General features: G+C 41.6%; 1 protein-coding gene across 22 annotated transcripts in view; it reads right to left on the bottom strand.

Annotated features, from left to right (window-relative positions):
* Nucleotides 1–16,548, bottom strand: part of LIMCH1 (LIM and calponin homology domains 1) — a 342,237-nt gene that overhangs the window by 53,067 nt on the left and 272,622 nt on the right. For 12 of the 22 annotated variants that reach the window (XM_033214074.1, XM_033214076.1, XM_033214081.1 and 9 more), the window contains 8 exons: nt 16,017–16,346; nt 14,638–14,756; nt 14,420–14,528; nt 13,697–13,957; nt 8,582–8,617; nt 2,904–3,030; nt 1,256–1,413; nt 639–1,047 (listed from right to left, as the gene is read on the bottom strand). In XM_033214074.1, coding sequence (XP_033069965.1) covers nt 639–1,047; nt 1,256–1,413; nt 2,904–3,030; nt 8,582–8,617; nt 13,697–13,957; nt 14,420–14,528; nt 14,638–14,756; nt 16,017–16,346 — 1,549 coding nt within the window. The remainder of the gene's footprint in view (nt 1–638; nt 1,048–1,255; nt 1,414–2,903; nt 3,031–8,581; nt 8,618–13,696; nt 13,958–14,419; nt 14,529–14,637; nt 14,757–16,016; nt 16,347–16,548) is intronic. The other 10 variants (XM_033214087.1, XM_033214088.1, XM_033214090.1 and 7 more) reach the window with 2 other exon arrangements.

The following is a 16,548-nucleotide window of genomic DNA, read 5'->3' as shown; positions in this document are numbered from 1 at the left end:
GATGCTTGGTTTCCACAAGTTCTTCAGTCTGGAACACTATTTTACACACTCATTAGCAAAACAACCCAGTTTCTTTCCACTTGTTTAAAAAACCTGTCTCATCTGAGGACGAAGTATGTCCCATGTTCCCATGTGTTCCTTGTATTTGTATCAATTGCAGCATCTTTTTGGATGCTGCAATGTCAAATGGATGCTGAATGCTAATTTCTTCCTAAAAGAGAGGTAGCTGCATATACTTCTATTTGAACCAAAAGCAAATAAAATGTTGTTTTGAGGAGTCTGCCATAACTCCTGATACCTAGAAATACTAGGGTATTACTAAATTAGGGTTTTTACTACTAGTACAGAGAAATCATGCCATTATATCAAACTAGAAAATAGACCTTGCTCATGGAGACGACTCCACTATCAATCTTATAGGAGTCCATCTGTATTAACAACAGCAATTGAGGGAAACAGCTGTCCCTTAAGCATTTACAAACCAAATCTCCAGAGACCTATGACTTTCACAGCTGTAAATGTCAACACATTTTGCTTCTGTATGGTAAAAAGAATGACATTTTCTTGAGTCACGATGTTTCTCTCCATTGACTCCCTGGAGTTCAGCTTTGGTTCTATTCTTAAGGAACTTGTCCTACCTTAAAGGTCTTCAGAATTTCTTGAGAATTTTTGGGTTGGGAGTAAGGCTTGGGTGTCAGCATAGGCACTGCTTTGGGAGTGACAGTTTTGCTTGGAGACCCACTGCCTGCTGACATGCTGGTATCCAGAACACTGGCACGAGTAATGGTGGTTTCAACAGTGGCAGTAAATTTGGGTGGAGGCAGTGACTGTTGCCGCAGGTATTTCATGGGGTTGGGGTCATTCAGGAAGGAGGATAAATTTGGCTCTGTTGAATGGCTTCTTTCCAGAATTTTTGGCATCTCCAAGCGTTCAAGAACAGCCTCACTGATGGTGAACCTCTCAATGTACTGTTGAAGGATCCCTTCTGCCTCCTCCTGGGACCGAGCGTTCTTATATGCTTCATGCAACTCTCTCTCTCTCCGCTCTCTAAAGGACACAGAAGGGAGAGGCAATAACAAAGTCAACTAATGAAAATTGCAAAGAAGACCTTGGTAGAAACCAGGGTAGCATTGAAGAGATAGTACAGGGAATATAAAAATTTACTATTAGAACCTTTATGACAGCCAACAATTTTTAGAAAAAAAAAAAACCTAGAAAATATTGTACATTAAAAATGACAACAGAAATAACTCACTTTTCTTGAACAATTTCTCTGTAGGTTTTGATGCTCTTCCTTCGTTCACTTTTTCCATCTTCTCCAGCCAGTAACTTCTCCATTTTTTTCCTTTCTTCCTCTTTCTTGATTAAGTCCTGAGAAACACTTCTTCTACGACTCTTCCAACGAGCCAGGTCCTAGAAGGGAAAGAGAAATGTAATATTCTTCTTCAGACTTGCGCATAATTCCATTTGTATTCTTCAGAGTTTAGTCATCTCCATTTCTACTCTTTAGAGAACTGACTATGGGCCCAGGCACTATAACACTGTGTGCATTCTCACACAATCCAATGTAAGTCTGGAACTGGAATGCCTCAAAGGCAGAAACATCCAGATATTATCTACAGTATCCATAGCAGGGCAGCACATTTATTTAAATATGGCAGTGTGATATACGCAATCACATTTCATGTCAGTTGCCAAATTTCAGAGAATTGCCTCATAAGGTAACTAAGAAACTTCATTCCTTCCTATTTATAACTTCTGCATTGTGAATAGATTTGCTGACAAAAGAATAGTAGGGATTCATTTTCCACCCAGAAGGTAGTCAATGCAGGAAAAAATAGTTTTGGAGTCTTTAGATCTGGTGATTCTATATGTATTAATTCATCTGATCCTTACAACAACCTCGCCACAATCCTACAGGTAGTTATAGCATAATGATGAGGAGTGAGGATTCTGGAGTCAGATGAATGCGGTTGCAGCAGTGGGAAATAATCCCAGCTCTATCTTTTCCATGCTGTGGAATCTCAGGCTTGTTTCTTAGTCCCCCTGTGCCTCCATTTCCTCCTCTCTAAAATGAGGATGATATAGTACCTATTCTTACAAGCTTGTAGGGTTAAATGTGAAAATAGATGTAAGGTGCCAGGCACACAGTAAGTGCTCAAAATATTTTAGACATAATTGTTACTATATTTTATCAACTTTGGAGAAGTTAACTTTTTAAACTAAAGGTGTAGTCAAGTTTGCAATAGCTACCTCCAGAGTGCTTTGTGAGAATTAAACGAAATAATCCACCCTCCCTCCTCTCTCCCCATTTTGGCTCTCAGCACACAATCTCAAAGCCCTCATCAGCCTCTTTAGCCTTCCTTCCCTGGTTCTAATCCTGGCTCCCCCACTCGCTAGCTGTGTGACGTTCAGCAAGTGACAGCTGTGCTGGGATTCGTCTGTGGAATCGAGGACAATAAGAGTTGCTAGTTCATTGAGTTACTAAGAGGATTAAATGAATGCATGCAAGCACTTAGAACAATGCCTGGTACTGGTACACGTTTGATGTTGGTCATTGTTATCGTTACTATCATCATAATCATGATCAGTTTCAAATATATAACCTCAGAAGATAGTGCAGCCTCAATTCTGCATCCCGTTCCAGTTTCCTGCCTCCCCTCCCCACCTTTGTGGCCAAGCTTCTGGCCAGGGTGTTTGCTGATTACATGTCTGGGCTATCACTCCACGCCTTCACGCTGCTACTCACCTTCGGTTGAGTCCCACGTTTACCGTGTTACCTTTTGAAACCCTCTAGGGGCTCCCTTCCCTCGCATGGCTTTCAGGTCCATGTCTACCCACCCGGCTGGATTTTCTGCTACCAGAAGCCTCCCCGCTGCCCGCGCGCCTTGGCCGGAACTCACATCTTGCCATTTGTCGTCCTCTTCCCTCAGCTGGTTATTTATCAGCTGCAGCTGCTCCTGGCGGGCCCTGCTGTGCGGCTGCACCGTGGCCTCCTCCTCACACCGCATGTCAAACATGCTCGTGCTCCTGAGTGCGGAGAGAGCGAACACAAGAGGGACCGCGATCAGCGCCCGTCGCGTCTCCGCGCGCCTGGGCGTCCTGCCGCGTGGGGGCGCTACCGGGCTTGGAAAACTGCCCCCTTCCCTGGCTGCGCACAGCGCGTGATGGGCGGTGTGTTCTGGCCCTGGGCGGGCGGTGGGCGTGCTGGCACCCCACCGCCTCCTTTTGCCGCAAACGCCAAAAATGTGACCATCTTTGTCTTCAGTGATGCCACTGAATCGGGTCAATATAATTTTATATGTAGGTGCCAAAATAGGTTTAAAGAAGAACTAGAAAAATGGTATTTGAAGCCCCGGGCTCCTCTCATTTGGAAATGCATTTTAAAAATAAAATTAAGATAATTAAAAGGTATAACCTGGGGAGAACTTGTGGGGAAAGAGGGCGGTGTTCCATGAAGTAAAACTTTATTACGGTAAATGCTTCTTTGTGTAGAAAGCTGGCTTAAAGGCTTCCTACGTGAATGGAGGCAATTTCTCCATTTCCAAAAAAAATCATTTGGCCTTAAGTTTAAGACACCCACTTTTACTTATTTTATTTTATTGAATTTTAGGTGCATCTGACAACTACGGATTGCTGATGTATATGTTCGTTGTAATCATGTCTTTTTATTTCTTGTAAAACTGCTGTAATTGATAGTGCAGTTGATGGCATCTTGGAATCAAGAAAATAAGGCATTTTATAACAAGAGTAAGGAGTAAAATACATAAATTAGGTATATATTTTGTATTCTAATATGCACAGTCATTTAATTTTTGTCAGGATACCTCTGAATATACTCTTTTAAAAGAAAAATGAAAGGGAAAACAATCTTTAAAAAACTCTTAGGCTGCACATATAATTTATATATTCTATAGGAGCTTATTAAACATTGCGCAAGACCTAGGGCCTTTTTTTGTGATGCTTACATAAACCTTTGTTACAGCGAAAGCTGAAGCAGCAAGATGAAAACAGAAATAGAAACCAAAGCAAAATCCTCCTCCTTTTATTTTTCTTTCAAAGAAATGACTCACTTTGGGACAAGTGGGTTATGGAGCCCAAAATTCAAGACATAGAGGGCTCTTAAAGCTCACTGTTAAGTGCCAGCAACAAAAAATGGTGATAGTCCATTTCTGAAACCAGCCTAACACAAAGAAAAAAAAACTACCATGCACTTAGACACCAAAGAATTCCAGACATCATCAGTGATGTCCAAAATTGTTACTCCCATGGCCAGACAATGAACAGCAGCAGCATCGCTGAATGCAAAGGGCTCCCTAGCAGGCAGCTGTCTGGAAGATGACCCCCCAAAGCAATGGCTGCCCACCTTCTCAATCCACTCAAAAGTAATCTGTACAAATGTGTGAGTGCCTCTCTCTGCTCTCCAGATTTTGGACAATTCAAGTCTGACCTAAGAGAACTAAACTGAAAACTGTACTTGCAACCTGTCTTCCCCAAGAGTATTCTAATAATCTGGCTGCATAGAAGGACTCTTAGCTGAGGTTCCTATTAGCATGGATATGACAAGCCACTGCATAATGCTGCCTCCATGTATTCAGTGGAGAATGTTGATTTCAGCAGCTGTGCCTTCTAGAAAAAATAAACTGAGCCAGGCGTGGTGGCTCACGCCTGTAATCCCAGCACGTTGGGAGGCCGAGGTGGGCAGATCACTTGAGGTCAGGAGTTCAAGACCAGCCTGGTCAACATGGTGAAATCCCTTCTCTACTAAAAATACAACAATAATAATCATAATCATAATCATAATTAGCCAGGCGTGCTGGCACATGCCTATAGTCCCACCTACTAGGGAGGCTGAGGCAGGAGGATGGCTTGAACCTGGGAGGCAGAAGTTGCAGTGAGCTGAGATTGCACCACTGCATTCCAGCCTGGGTGACAGAGTGAGACTCCATCTCAATAAATAAATAAATAAATAAGAAAAGAAAAGAAAAAAAGAAAAAGAAACTGTAGTCCTTGATAGAGGAGAAGGACTGTGATTTTTCATCTATTTTAGACTATTGATTAATGTTACCTAAGAAAGATTAAGAAATTTGCAGGATTAGGTAGAAAAGTCTAACCCATGCTTTTAAACTTCATGGATCAAAATTCACTGAAGTAGGCCTTCCAGAAAGACACAAAAATTCATCCCATTCTTCCTCTCACAGTTAAAAAAAAAAAATCTTACTTTTAAAATATTCAATCTAGTCAGTTCATCTTTTAAGGTAATTAAAAATCTTTGCTAAGATCTTAGAGGACTTAAACCTCTCTGAACTGGGACCCTCCTATCATCCCCCTAAGTAGTTTGTAGATTATGGGAGAGGAAAGAGGTTCCTTCATTCAGCTCTGCCATCTGTAATATCTGCAGGTCAGAATTTCGGTTTAGGCCACAATGGGTGGCCACAGATCCCGGTTTTCTTCTGGGACCCCAAGAAGAAAATGGCAGCCTTCTCCAGGATCTGGGATTTGATTATCTCACCCAGTGGGCCTGGAGAAAATGAGAGCAGGCCTTAAGAATTACCTTTGTCTGTCCTGCATTCCCATCTCCACTCCCACTGTGAAGCTCTAATTAGCTCAGCCCAAATGTGGCCTGAAGCCAGTTAGTTAAATAAAAGGAGAAACTCTTGTTTGCCCTTTCATGTACCAGGAAGTACAGGTTGAACATCTCTAATCCAAAAATCTGAAATCTGAAATGCTCCAAACTCCAACACTTTTTGAGTGCTGACATGACCCCACAAGTGGAAAATTCTACCCCTGACCTTGTGTGATGGGATGCAGTCAAAACTTTGTTTCACGCACAAAATTACTTAAACTATTGTATAAAATCACCTCCAGGCTATCTGTATAAGGTATATATGGAACATAAATGAATTTCATATTTAGACTTGGGTTCCATCCTCAATATATTTCACTATGTATATGCAAATTATTCCAAAATCCAAAAAAGTTCAAAATCTGAAACACTTCTCGCTCCAAGCATTTTCTATAAGGCAGGCTCACCCTGTATTATTTTTTTCTCAAGTTTTTTTTCGTTTCAAAGAAATATCAGCAAACTGGCCAAAAAACAAGGAACAAACCTGAGTGACATATTTATGCCATTTTCAGAAAAAATTAAGAAGTTGAGAATTGATAATACTAAAAAGAAAATGGGTTGTCATTCAGAACATGTTCCCTATTTCAGGTTAGACTTGGCCTCCCAAATGAAGAGGTGTGTGTCTGGGGATGGGAGTTGACGGGTATGGGATCCTGGAGACGGCCAGCTTCCAGAATATTAATGTGACTTGGACTAATACTGTGCTCTGCAGTACCTTATGTCTATGCCCTTGGGCTGTTGGCATGAGGGCTCCTGGCTGCAGAGTCCAGGAGTCTCCCTTGGTGGTGGGCTGGCATTTTTGAGGGCCAGGATGGAATTACCCCAAGCGCCTGGAAATTGTTTCTGGGCCAAGTCTACAGTAAAGGAATTCAGAATAAAATGGCCTATGGCTCTCACAAAGTACCGACTCCTTTGGTGGGCCGGGTATTGGGAGGGAAAGAGTGTGCAAGTGAGGAAAAGGGCAAGAAGGTGAAATTAAATCTATGGAAACATTCTTGGTTGGCCAGGAGGTGGAAATTTCTCCGTTTGCCTGTGCGGTAGGTCTGCCCCTGACCTATATTCTCCTTAAAGGGCTCATCATTTTTTCTGATTGGGCTCTATTTTAAGAATGTGTCAATTATTAATAAACATAGCCTGTGCCAAAAAAAATGCCTTTAAAGATTTTGGAAAAAGGAGATATTAAGGGAATAAACTAAAAATAGTATAAGTTTCTATTTTAAGAATAAATTCCTGATATCAACTTTTCATTTTGTTCCCCACATGGTTTCATGTAAATTGTATCTGCTCTAAGCAGGAAACCCAGCACTTTGGATATTCCTAGATAAGAGCTCTGGAAAAGAAGCTCCTTTTACTCTTCTTGGTCCCTGGGGCTGCATTTTGTAAACTTAGAGAAGGCAAGAAGGGAGTCCCTGTCCCCACCCCTTTTAAGAAATCATTAACTTTTCCTGTGGGTGAAGTTTTGTGTTCAGGTGCAGGCAAAATTCAGAAACTCTTTAATTTCCCTTCCTTTCTTTCACCTTTTAGGGTTTCCCAGGGGTCTACTTTAAGCAAATTGTATAGTAGTCTTGTATTGATGAAGAAGAAATCCATTCTATCAAAATGTTTTTGCTCACCAAACCAAAGTAGTGTTTTGCCTATCAATCTTATAAAATCCTCCTTTCAGTGAATGTTAAATATTGCCATTGCAGGTTTGAAAAGTAATAACCAGGGCTCAATTTTACAGACTACTTAACTCTGTGCAGACAGTCAAGCTCAGGCTGAATTTGGTTTTGAGGCATAAGTGTTCTTTATGTCAGATCACATATGGGAAACTTGGCCCTGGAGTTTGACCACTTAGGGCTTGGAGTCCAAACTAAGTAGACATCTTGAACACAAACATGGAAATAGCACAATCTGAAGACACTTAATGTTTTGCCTAATCTCATTGTCATTGGTGGAAATGATGTTTGCGGGTTCTACATGCAAATTCTATTCAAATTCCTCATTGTGTGACTTGAAACTGAGGCTCAGGAAAGGACAGGCAAAGGAGGGCTGGTGATTGCATTCTGGATGGCCCAGGCTCCCATGAGGCCACAAAATGCTTCTCAATGTCAGGATCAGCAGACTACTGATGCTGGATTTAGATATTAATCAACGTTTCTTCATATACAAATTACGTGAATCTGAGAAGGCTAGTACTTTGCAATAAATAATAAATAAATAAATAAAGTTTGCCTTATATATCAGTTGCAGAATGATCTGCATATGGAAAATCCATTTCTGAAGCAGAGTTAACGTGGTCACAAATGGGAGGGTTTGGATTCTTCTCAACTTTGAATGTGAAGTATGGGATAAGGAATGAACCTCTGCTTGGTTGAGTGAAAACCAAGCAGCAGGGAGGGGAAGGGCCAGTCATGTCTTAGATCCTTGGCCCCTTGCTAAGCCATGGAACTTGAGCAAAACTCCGATGTTTTGGTTTCAAGCATCCCACAGTTTATATGATTCCAACCTGGGAGGAACTTGGGCTTCTGAATCTATAATTAGTGGTTTGGGATTTATTTTCTTAGTTAAAAAACGAGACTATTGGAATGACTACTTCGTTGTTAACTCTAAGCCCCAACATATCAAGAATTAAGTGCAAAACTCAGAATACCCTTTAAATAATTCTATGGTTCAGAAGGGGTACCAATGTTCAAACTATAACAAGAACAACAACTTTAACATGCCTAGTCTAGGAAAAGCAAATGTTAAGTTTCAAGCAGCAGCTTCATATTAGAATCATGCTTAAGTTGCTTTTTCATTCATCTTTCCTGCACAGAACGTATGCTCTGCATTCCAACTTCAAGTGCTTTGCTGCACAAGTCAGCTAACTATTCAGTTCACTTGCATCAGTTGCATTTCAATTAGTGGTAAGTACTGGAAGCATGCAGTTTAGGCTAGTAATTAATGTAATCCTACAAATACAAGGCAACTTACTCTGCGTCATCAGACACAGGAGTTCTCGGACCGTATCTATAAGATCAAATACAAAATTAGAGGACTGGTGGAGTTGAAAGTGAATGCTGTAAGCAAGCTGGAAATAAAAACTGCTGGTGAAATACATGTGCGCCAAACCTTTTTTGCTGAGATAGTGAAAGAGAAGTGGCATTATACAATTAGCAATATTCATTGACTGCTGAAAATCAAAGACAAATCTTGATGTTTCTAAAAAATGCAAAATTTATCTCAAAACCCAGAAGAGAAATGAAAATAATCCCCACACTACCCAAAGAGAAAGAATCTGTTCAATATAAACACAGGAAGGCTTAGGTGCAATCCACAATGTTAAGAGAAGGCAGCTTAGAAAACAAACATGTATTACAGTCATTCACAAACAGTTCAACTTTTTGTGCCTTTATGTTCAGCAGTAATGGGCTGTAATGGACAACCACTGTACAAGTGCACCCTTACTGACCCTGTCCCTGATACGTTAATGCATTTGCACAAATAACATCAAAGAGTGTTTCTGCAGTTTTCTGAAAGTTAACCAGAACCCCAATCAGTGCCTTCCACATGCATTTGACAGAAACCACAATTCCTAGAAAACTGGTAGTTTTAATCAAAACCAGACTTGGATGATATTCCATAACTTGAAAAACTAAAGTTTTTTTCTAATCTTTTATATTCTCCTGATAATTTAGATCCATAAAGTTGTACCCTCTGCAATAGTCATTTGAAGTCTAAATGAGTCTAAAGCAAAAAGACTAAATTAGAAAAATATTAGAACATTACAAGACATATTTCAAGCACATTTAAAGAAACAAAACAAAACAAAAAAAAACAACACAGCTCCCACAAATGCCTGTCTCTTCAGCAAAGGTAAATTTCAAGGGTCAGTTCTTACCTATACCCTGAAAAGCTCCTCCTTTCTGCAATTCTGATGGTGGACAAAGAATAGTAAAGAAAATACATCCTGCTTCCAGTTTCCAATAAATTACATTTTGGAGTCAGCAGCAAAAATTACCTGGTCCCATGATCAGTTTCACAATAGTTTACAGGAAAGGGGTAATTTCTAAACATCTCTTCCTGCAATCTTAAAGAAAACACCCCAGAATGCATGAGTGCACACACACATACCCCCTTCTCTTATGCTTTTATCATTCTAGAATAATGTATATTCAATGATAATTATTTAATTCACAGTGAAGGCAACCATACCAGTGCAAAACCCCAAATCTCTGTTGAAAAGGCCAAAAACAAGACAAGGAAAGGGTTTGTGAAGGTTTTTCTTCTGGGAATAAGACTCATCTTCTCCTTCTCCAGGGTATCAGAAGGTGCTTCAGTTGAACCTAATATTCTCAATTTTCCAAAACACTACTACATTAAAGCAGATTCTTTCACATCAAAAGACTGGGTGTAGTGGCTCATGCTTGTAATCCTAGCACTTGGGAGGCCAAGGCAGGCAGATCGCTTGAGCTCAGGAGTTCAAGACCAGCCTGGGCACATGGTGAAGCCTTGTCTCTACCAATAACACAAAAAATTAGCTGGGCGTGGTGGAGCACGCCTGTGGTCCCAGCTAATTTTTTGTGTTATTGGTCCCTCCAGGATGTGGTCCCATCCTGGAGGATGAGGCAGGAGAATTACTTGAGCTGGGGAGGCAGAGGTTGCAGAGATCATGCCATTGCACTCCAGCCCAGGTGACGACAGAGTGAGACTCTGATGGAAAGGGAAGGGGAAGAGGAAGGGAAGAAAGGGCAACATTAATTCTGAAGACTAGGTGTTTCCCAGTTAATAAATAGGCCTATTGGAATAAATTTATTCGAACACAGTGTTTTCTAAGTTATCTGTGGAAGAGAGCAGAGAATTTCTTCCCAATGGATGGTTAATCAAGAATCTATTAATAGTTGCTATGTGTTTTTGTGTTTCAATTTGAATATTTTAATTAACATTTTATTGAAGTATAAGATACATACAGAAAGTGCACATACCACACATATACTTCAATGAATTTTCACAAACTGAACAAACGCATAGTTTAGTGTTGAGTGTTTTGTACTATGTAAACAGACTCAAATAGTATGTACTCTTGAGTTTGGCTTCTTTAGCACATTTTGTGAGTTTTTCAACTATGTTGTTGCATGTAGGATATATCTGAATTTAAATTATTGCTACACAAAGTAATTAACAGTATTTCATGGACATCTCTACCAATAAATGTAGATCTATACCAAAATGTAAGCCCCACAGGAGCAGACATTTTTCTGTTTGGGTTCCCTGAACAGTGGTCAGACTAGTCAATAAGTATTTATTAAATACTTATCAGGTGCTCAAGAAATTGAAAAGAATAGCCCAGTTTCCGAAGATAACCTTCATTTATCTCTTTACTATGTACTGCGTGTTTAAAGAATTTCCTGTGAGACTAATATATTAGCTTTAAAAAGGCACCAACTTAAGCAGAATTGCCTTTGCTGGCAAGGGGAAGATAATCAGAGCTGAGGTGTCAAGTGACTTTCCCAATCATCCTACAGGAGATCAAAAAGTAAAGGCAAGTTAGCAAAAAAAAAGTAATAAAGTGTTCTTTTTAATGCAAAGTATGTGAGTCAATAGGTTATGAGGTACAAAATTGGCCACACATGTCACAGTTGACATAAGCATCCTACAAAAAAAGAAAGTCAATAAAGTTTAATTTTGAGGCCAGGCATGGCAGCTCATGCCTATAATCCCAACACTTGGGAAGCTGAAGTGGGAGGATCACTTGAGCCCAGGAGTTCAAGACCAGCCTGGGCAATAAGGTGAGACTGTCTCTACAAAAGAAAAACAAACAAACAAACAAAAATTAGCCAGGTCTAGTGGTGTACACCTATGGTCCCAGCTACCTGGGAGGCTGAGGTGGGAGGATTGCTTGAGCCTGGAAGGTACACGCTGCAGTGAACTGTGATCACACTAGCTTGGGTGATGGAGTGAGATTTTGTCTCAAAAAAGTAAATAAATAAATAAATAAAATAAAGTTTACTTTTGAGGGTAGGGGTAGGTAGAAAGATAAAGGGAATAGCCTATGCACCCATTGCCTGCATTTATGTAACTTCTACTACTAATAAAGCATTTCAGAATCAATAATTTGATAGTTATCTATTTCTATATCATTAACTAGCATTAGCTTAATTTAAAGTGTTTTTACTGCTCATCTAAGATCACCCCCCAGCATCCAGCACAGTGCTTTACACATAGTGATTATTACTCAATAAACACTTGTTGAAAGGAAACGTGCATCCCTGTGGTGTTTGCTGGCTCAATCACACAATATGTCACATAGTTCACCTGACCATTCCTCTTTGTATTCAGAGTAACCACCCATTCCCATGTGAAAATAAAGAGGATGCTTTCACAAATCACAAAGAAAGTGACAGGCCAGGTGCAGTGGCTCAAGCCTGTAATCCCGGGACTTTGGGAGGCCAATGCGGGTGGATCATTTGAGGTCAGGGGTTCCAGAGCAGCCTGGCCAACACAGCAAAACCTCATCTCTACTAAAAATGCAAAAATTAGCTGGGTATGGTGGTGGGCACCTATAATCCCAGCTATTCAGGAGGCTGAGGCATGAGAATCACTTGAATGGGCAGAGGTTTCAGTGAGATGAGATCAGGCCCTGCACTCCCATCTAGGCAACAAAGCAAGACTCCATCTCAAAAAACAAAAACAAAAAAGTGACAGAATTCCTCAGGCTTCCACAGTTCCCTCTATTTACTTGTGTAGGCATCATGCTGGAGAGGGATGGTGTGTTTCCACTCCAACAGAGCTGAGTTTGGATCTTGGCTTTGTAGGTACCAGCTGTGGACATGTGGACCTCGGTTTCCTAATTGCAAAACGCAGATGGAAATTCTTCCTCTCGAAGGTGGTATAAGGAATAAGTGAACAGGAGAGCACGTAAATATATCCAGTAGCCCTCACCTCCTTCTTTCCTTCCATTCTACCTTACTTTACAGAAGTCTGCGGACCCAGGGTCAAGTCCACGGCATCTGGAAAATGAGTAACTGTGGAGGACCAGCTTCACCACTCTGTTCCACTGTCTCCCCAGCCCTAACAAGCTCGGGAATCATGTGCGATCCACTCATGTAGCTTTTCTCTACATCAGTCTTCTTATTTGTGAAATGGAGCTAACATAGATTCCTTCAACCCACCTGTGAATTCCCAGGACAAGGTGAGCTTGAGGGAGCAGACATAGAGGAAACGCTATAAAGAAATCTGTGGTTGTAAAACACAAATATTACTTCTGCTCCCTGAAAACAGTGCTAGGCTCCATTACTGTTTTATTCAGAAGAGTGTAAAATACAGATTAAATTCAGATGATCAAGATGGCTAGGGTATTGATTTTTTTTAAAAATCTGGAGAGATTACCTACTGTTCTCCTTGCCTCCCACTTTGCCTTCTCTCCCACTGCCATCAGGGTCCTTGGAGAAGCAGAACTCCATTGCTTCCTGTTTTATGGTGAGCTTATAAATTATGCAAAGCTCTCCTCACGTCTTTGCCCTACATTGGTAGGCTGACCACACATTTAACAAAAATGTATCACTTTTATTAAATGGCAAGAGAGGCTTTAACATACAGGACCCTAAACTGGAACAGGAACCCCAGGATAATTATTTCCTTACTCGTCATCAAGTCATGGTTGACTCTAAGTCAAGTCAGAGCATGGAATAGAAATCCTACCTCCAGAAGGCAGTAAGTATTTGCTAATGTGGAAAAATTAATATAATTACAACTTTTATAAATGTATTAATCGTCTTTGGACCTGGAATCAGAGTGAAATCAAGCAAATCAGAAAGAAGTTCAACCCTTTTACCCAACTATGTGAGCTAGAAAGAAATAAAATAATTTCCCATTTATTCAGTCCACCAGAGTCAGAAAAAAATGTTTAACAGGTAAATTCACCACTGAATTACACCTGCTTACATGCAGAAAAGAGGAAAAAATTCTTGGCAGATAAGGCCAATTTTAATCATTCTGTTTCTGCTAGCAACAGCAGGTAAGTGGCACTGAAGTGCCATAATGCATTAAGAACACACTGAAAGCTCAGACTGAAGAAACAGTCACAAGGGCACAGAATAACCTTCTGACCTCTGATCTTTCATGGGTAGACCCTTGGAAGATTCTTCCACATCCTGTTGCTTTGCAAATGGAACTGGAAGGAACTGGTTTGGGTTGGATCCAGTGTGTCTAAGGGACATCCCAGTTCTCCTGGCCACCATGTCGTCTTTTCGTGAATCATCCAACTTTCGCTGACCTTTCAGTCCACTGCCACTCCAGGCAGGAGCTATCATCTTCTCCAACTTCTCTTCTGTCCCTGAGGCCTCACACTCAGAGGCCAGAGGACACGCCCTAGGGCAACATTCAGTCCAGCCAGTCAAAGGCCACTTACTGCTAAAGATATTTTCAGTAGCATCACTCACTGGCGTTAATTCAAGACAGAAGAAGCCAGCGTCCCTGGAGGCAGCAGCACACAGAGCAGCTGAGCAGGAAATCTCCCTTTTGAATACTGTGACCCTCTGTCATGCAGCTGATACTCACACAGGAATGGGGGTCCCTTTCTGGTTTTCATGAGTCCTGAGAATGAAATTTGGCCAGTACTCAGCCACATGCAAAGGCTAAAATCTCTACCCAGAGCGGGCACCAGAAGCAGAACTCTGATCTTGGGATGAGCACACTCTTTTATTGACTTTACTCCACGCTCTATCAGTCGCCAAGTGCAGACTGTGACTTTAAGCTGTTTTTTTGGGAACACGACAGCCACACACAGCAGGGGCAACACACCACGGAGCGGAGCACAGGCAAGATGCTCACAGTGGCTGGCTGCTCTCCTCTGATCTTTCTGCCTTTGACAGTCTCTCAGAATCTCTTGGAGCGCTTTCCGCTTCTTCTTTGCCATCCTGTGGCAGCTGTTTGGATGTAACTAAAGCCAGAGAGGACAGTTTCACTCCTAGGAAAGAATTCACACCAGAGGCCCTGACCCCACCTGTCCTCCTTCACCTCCTGGGAAGGCAGGAAAAACTGCTCCTCACCTTCCTCTATCCCCCTCGAGCACTCGCCCAGACCGCAGCCCCACTCTTCCTGAGACTCCGGCACAGGAGCCAGCCACGAGGCTCTTCTGTAATAGTCACCTTGGCCAGAATTCACTGTTCTGCAGACGATCAAGTAGCATTGGTGGCAAGAGAGGAGAGGAACAAGGGTTACAAAAGAAGACAATGAAAGTCCTTGGGACTGAAAGATTAGTAAGAGAAGAATGTGGCTGCTCTCATTCGTAAGGCTGGTTAGTAAGGATGAGATAATCAGATTGAGATAATGGAATGTGAACTCTGGCTAGGGCCTATGAAGGTCAAACAAGGCTGGCGTGACTTTGTCACCACAAGACTGAATGACGGGCCTCTCAGGATTCAAGGCCTCGAGGATGTATTTCTTATTAATTTCCTACCCCCTTCTCCCCACCTCAGATCCCCACCATCCTCTGAAACCTCAACTCTTTATTTTGGGTGTTTATAGCCTTCTCTCTTCTATGGTGTCACCCTAGGTCTGGAACCAAAAAAACCCTTCTATAGGTCATAGGCCACCCATCATTTCCTTTGGATTTCAAGGGCAAGATATACAGAAGAATGCTATGAACACTTCCTCCTGCTACGGAGAGCCTCCCTTTGCTCCTGCCGCACAGAGGGAATGGAGGTTCCCAGGGCAATCCAGTTTTACACATGTCCTATATGTGCTTCCTACCAGCCCACAGAACCAAATCCCCAAAAGAGGGCTTGGGAACTCAAACCTGGGTGGCCTCCAGGGAGGATAAGAACTGGGACAGGCCTATAAGGTGTTCTTCCCTCACACATTTGGATGGCGATTCATCCAAGGAAAGTCTTGACTTATAGAAACCCCCAAAGAGGAGAGTTTTAAGACTCCTGATTTATTATATAATTTTAAAAAGTGGGAGAGGAAGGAGACCTTTACTTTTTTAATACGTCTACTTAGATGTCCAAAACGTGAACTCATGATACTAATAATTTTTTCTTCCTCTCTCTAAGGGATAGGAAAGAGAAAGGTTATACATAAGCCCAGGAAACCCTAGTGATATCATTAAAACATTCCATTTAGCTCATTCAGTATTTTCAACTAATAAAATAGTACTGGATGCAGCTGAGGGAAAAAGGGTCATTTGCCAAGATTATTGGCATTCCCAGGCAGTGATTCTGGTGACAACAGAATCAAAATGGATGCCTGCCATTTAACTTCACACACATGTCCCCCCAGGCGGACCCACTAACCTTACTTCTCTGCTATACACAGTCTGTTAAAACTAGGTCATCTCTAGGGGTTTGTATAACATACTTCAGCAAACTCTTTAAAAGTGGCAGCGACTCCCATGCAGCTATCCTTGCACATGTATGGCAAAAAATACCTGCAGTCATTTTGTGGATTAAGCATTTGGTGCCCCTTTAAGCTGGAAGTGGCCGCTGAGACAGGAGACACAGAGCCCGTTTGAATCTTGCTGCCATGACAGATGACTTCTTCTTCATCCTCTCTAGGCCCAGCCTTGCCAATGCTAAGCCGCTTCCATTTCTGCTGATCTATCTCCGTCACTGGCCCAAAGTGCACAAACTTTTGCCTGGGGCTGGAAGCTTTCTTAGAGGCCCTTGCTTTGCGGTTGGCAAAGTCATCATGAATGGCAGTTTCTGCTTTAATTTCTGGGGAAGGCTCAGAAGCACAGATGTGCTGAACATCTCCATCCCTAGTCAAAACCAGAAATAAGTTCTAAAAATGTCTAAGTACAAAGCAATAAGACGTTTGGAAAAAAAAAAAGCAACTAGAAGTAGTTGGCCCTCCCTATTAGTGAGTTCAGCATCCCACTGACAGGATTCAACCAACGTCAATGGAAATTATTTGGGACAAAAAAATTCCACAAATTTTCAAAAAGCAAAACTTGAGGCCGG

This window comes from Trachypithecus francoisi, unplaced genomic scaffold (assembly GCF_009764315.1).
Source record: "Trachypithecus francoisi isolate TF-2019V2 unplaced genomic scaffold, Tfra_2.0 Lachesis_group1, whole genome shotgun sequence".
Lineage (NCBI taxonomy): Eukaryota > Metazoa > Chordata > Mammalia > Primates > Cercopithecidae > Trachypithecus > Trachypithecus francoisi.
Note: the sequence above shows the minus strand (reverse complement) of the source record. Positions and strands in the feature narration are given on the sequence as shown.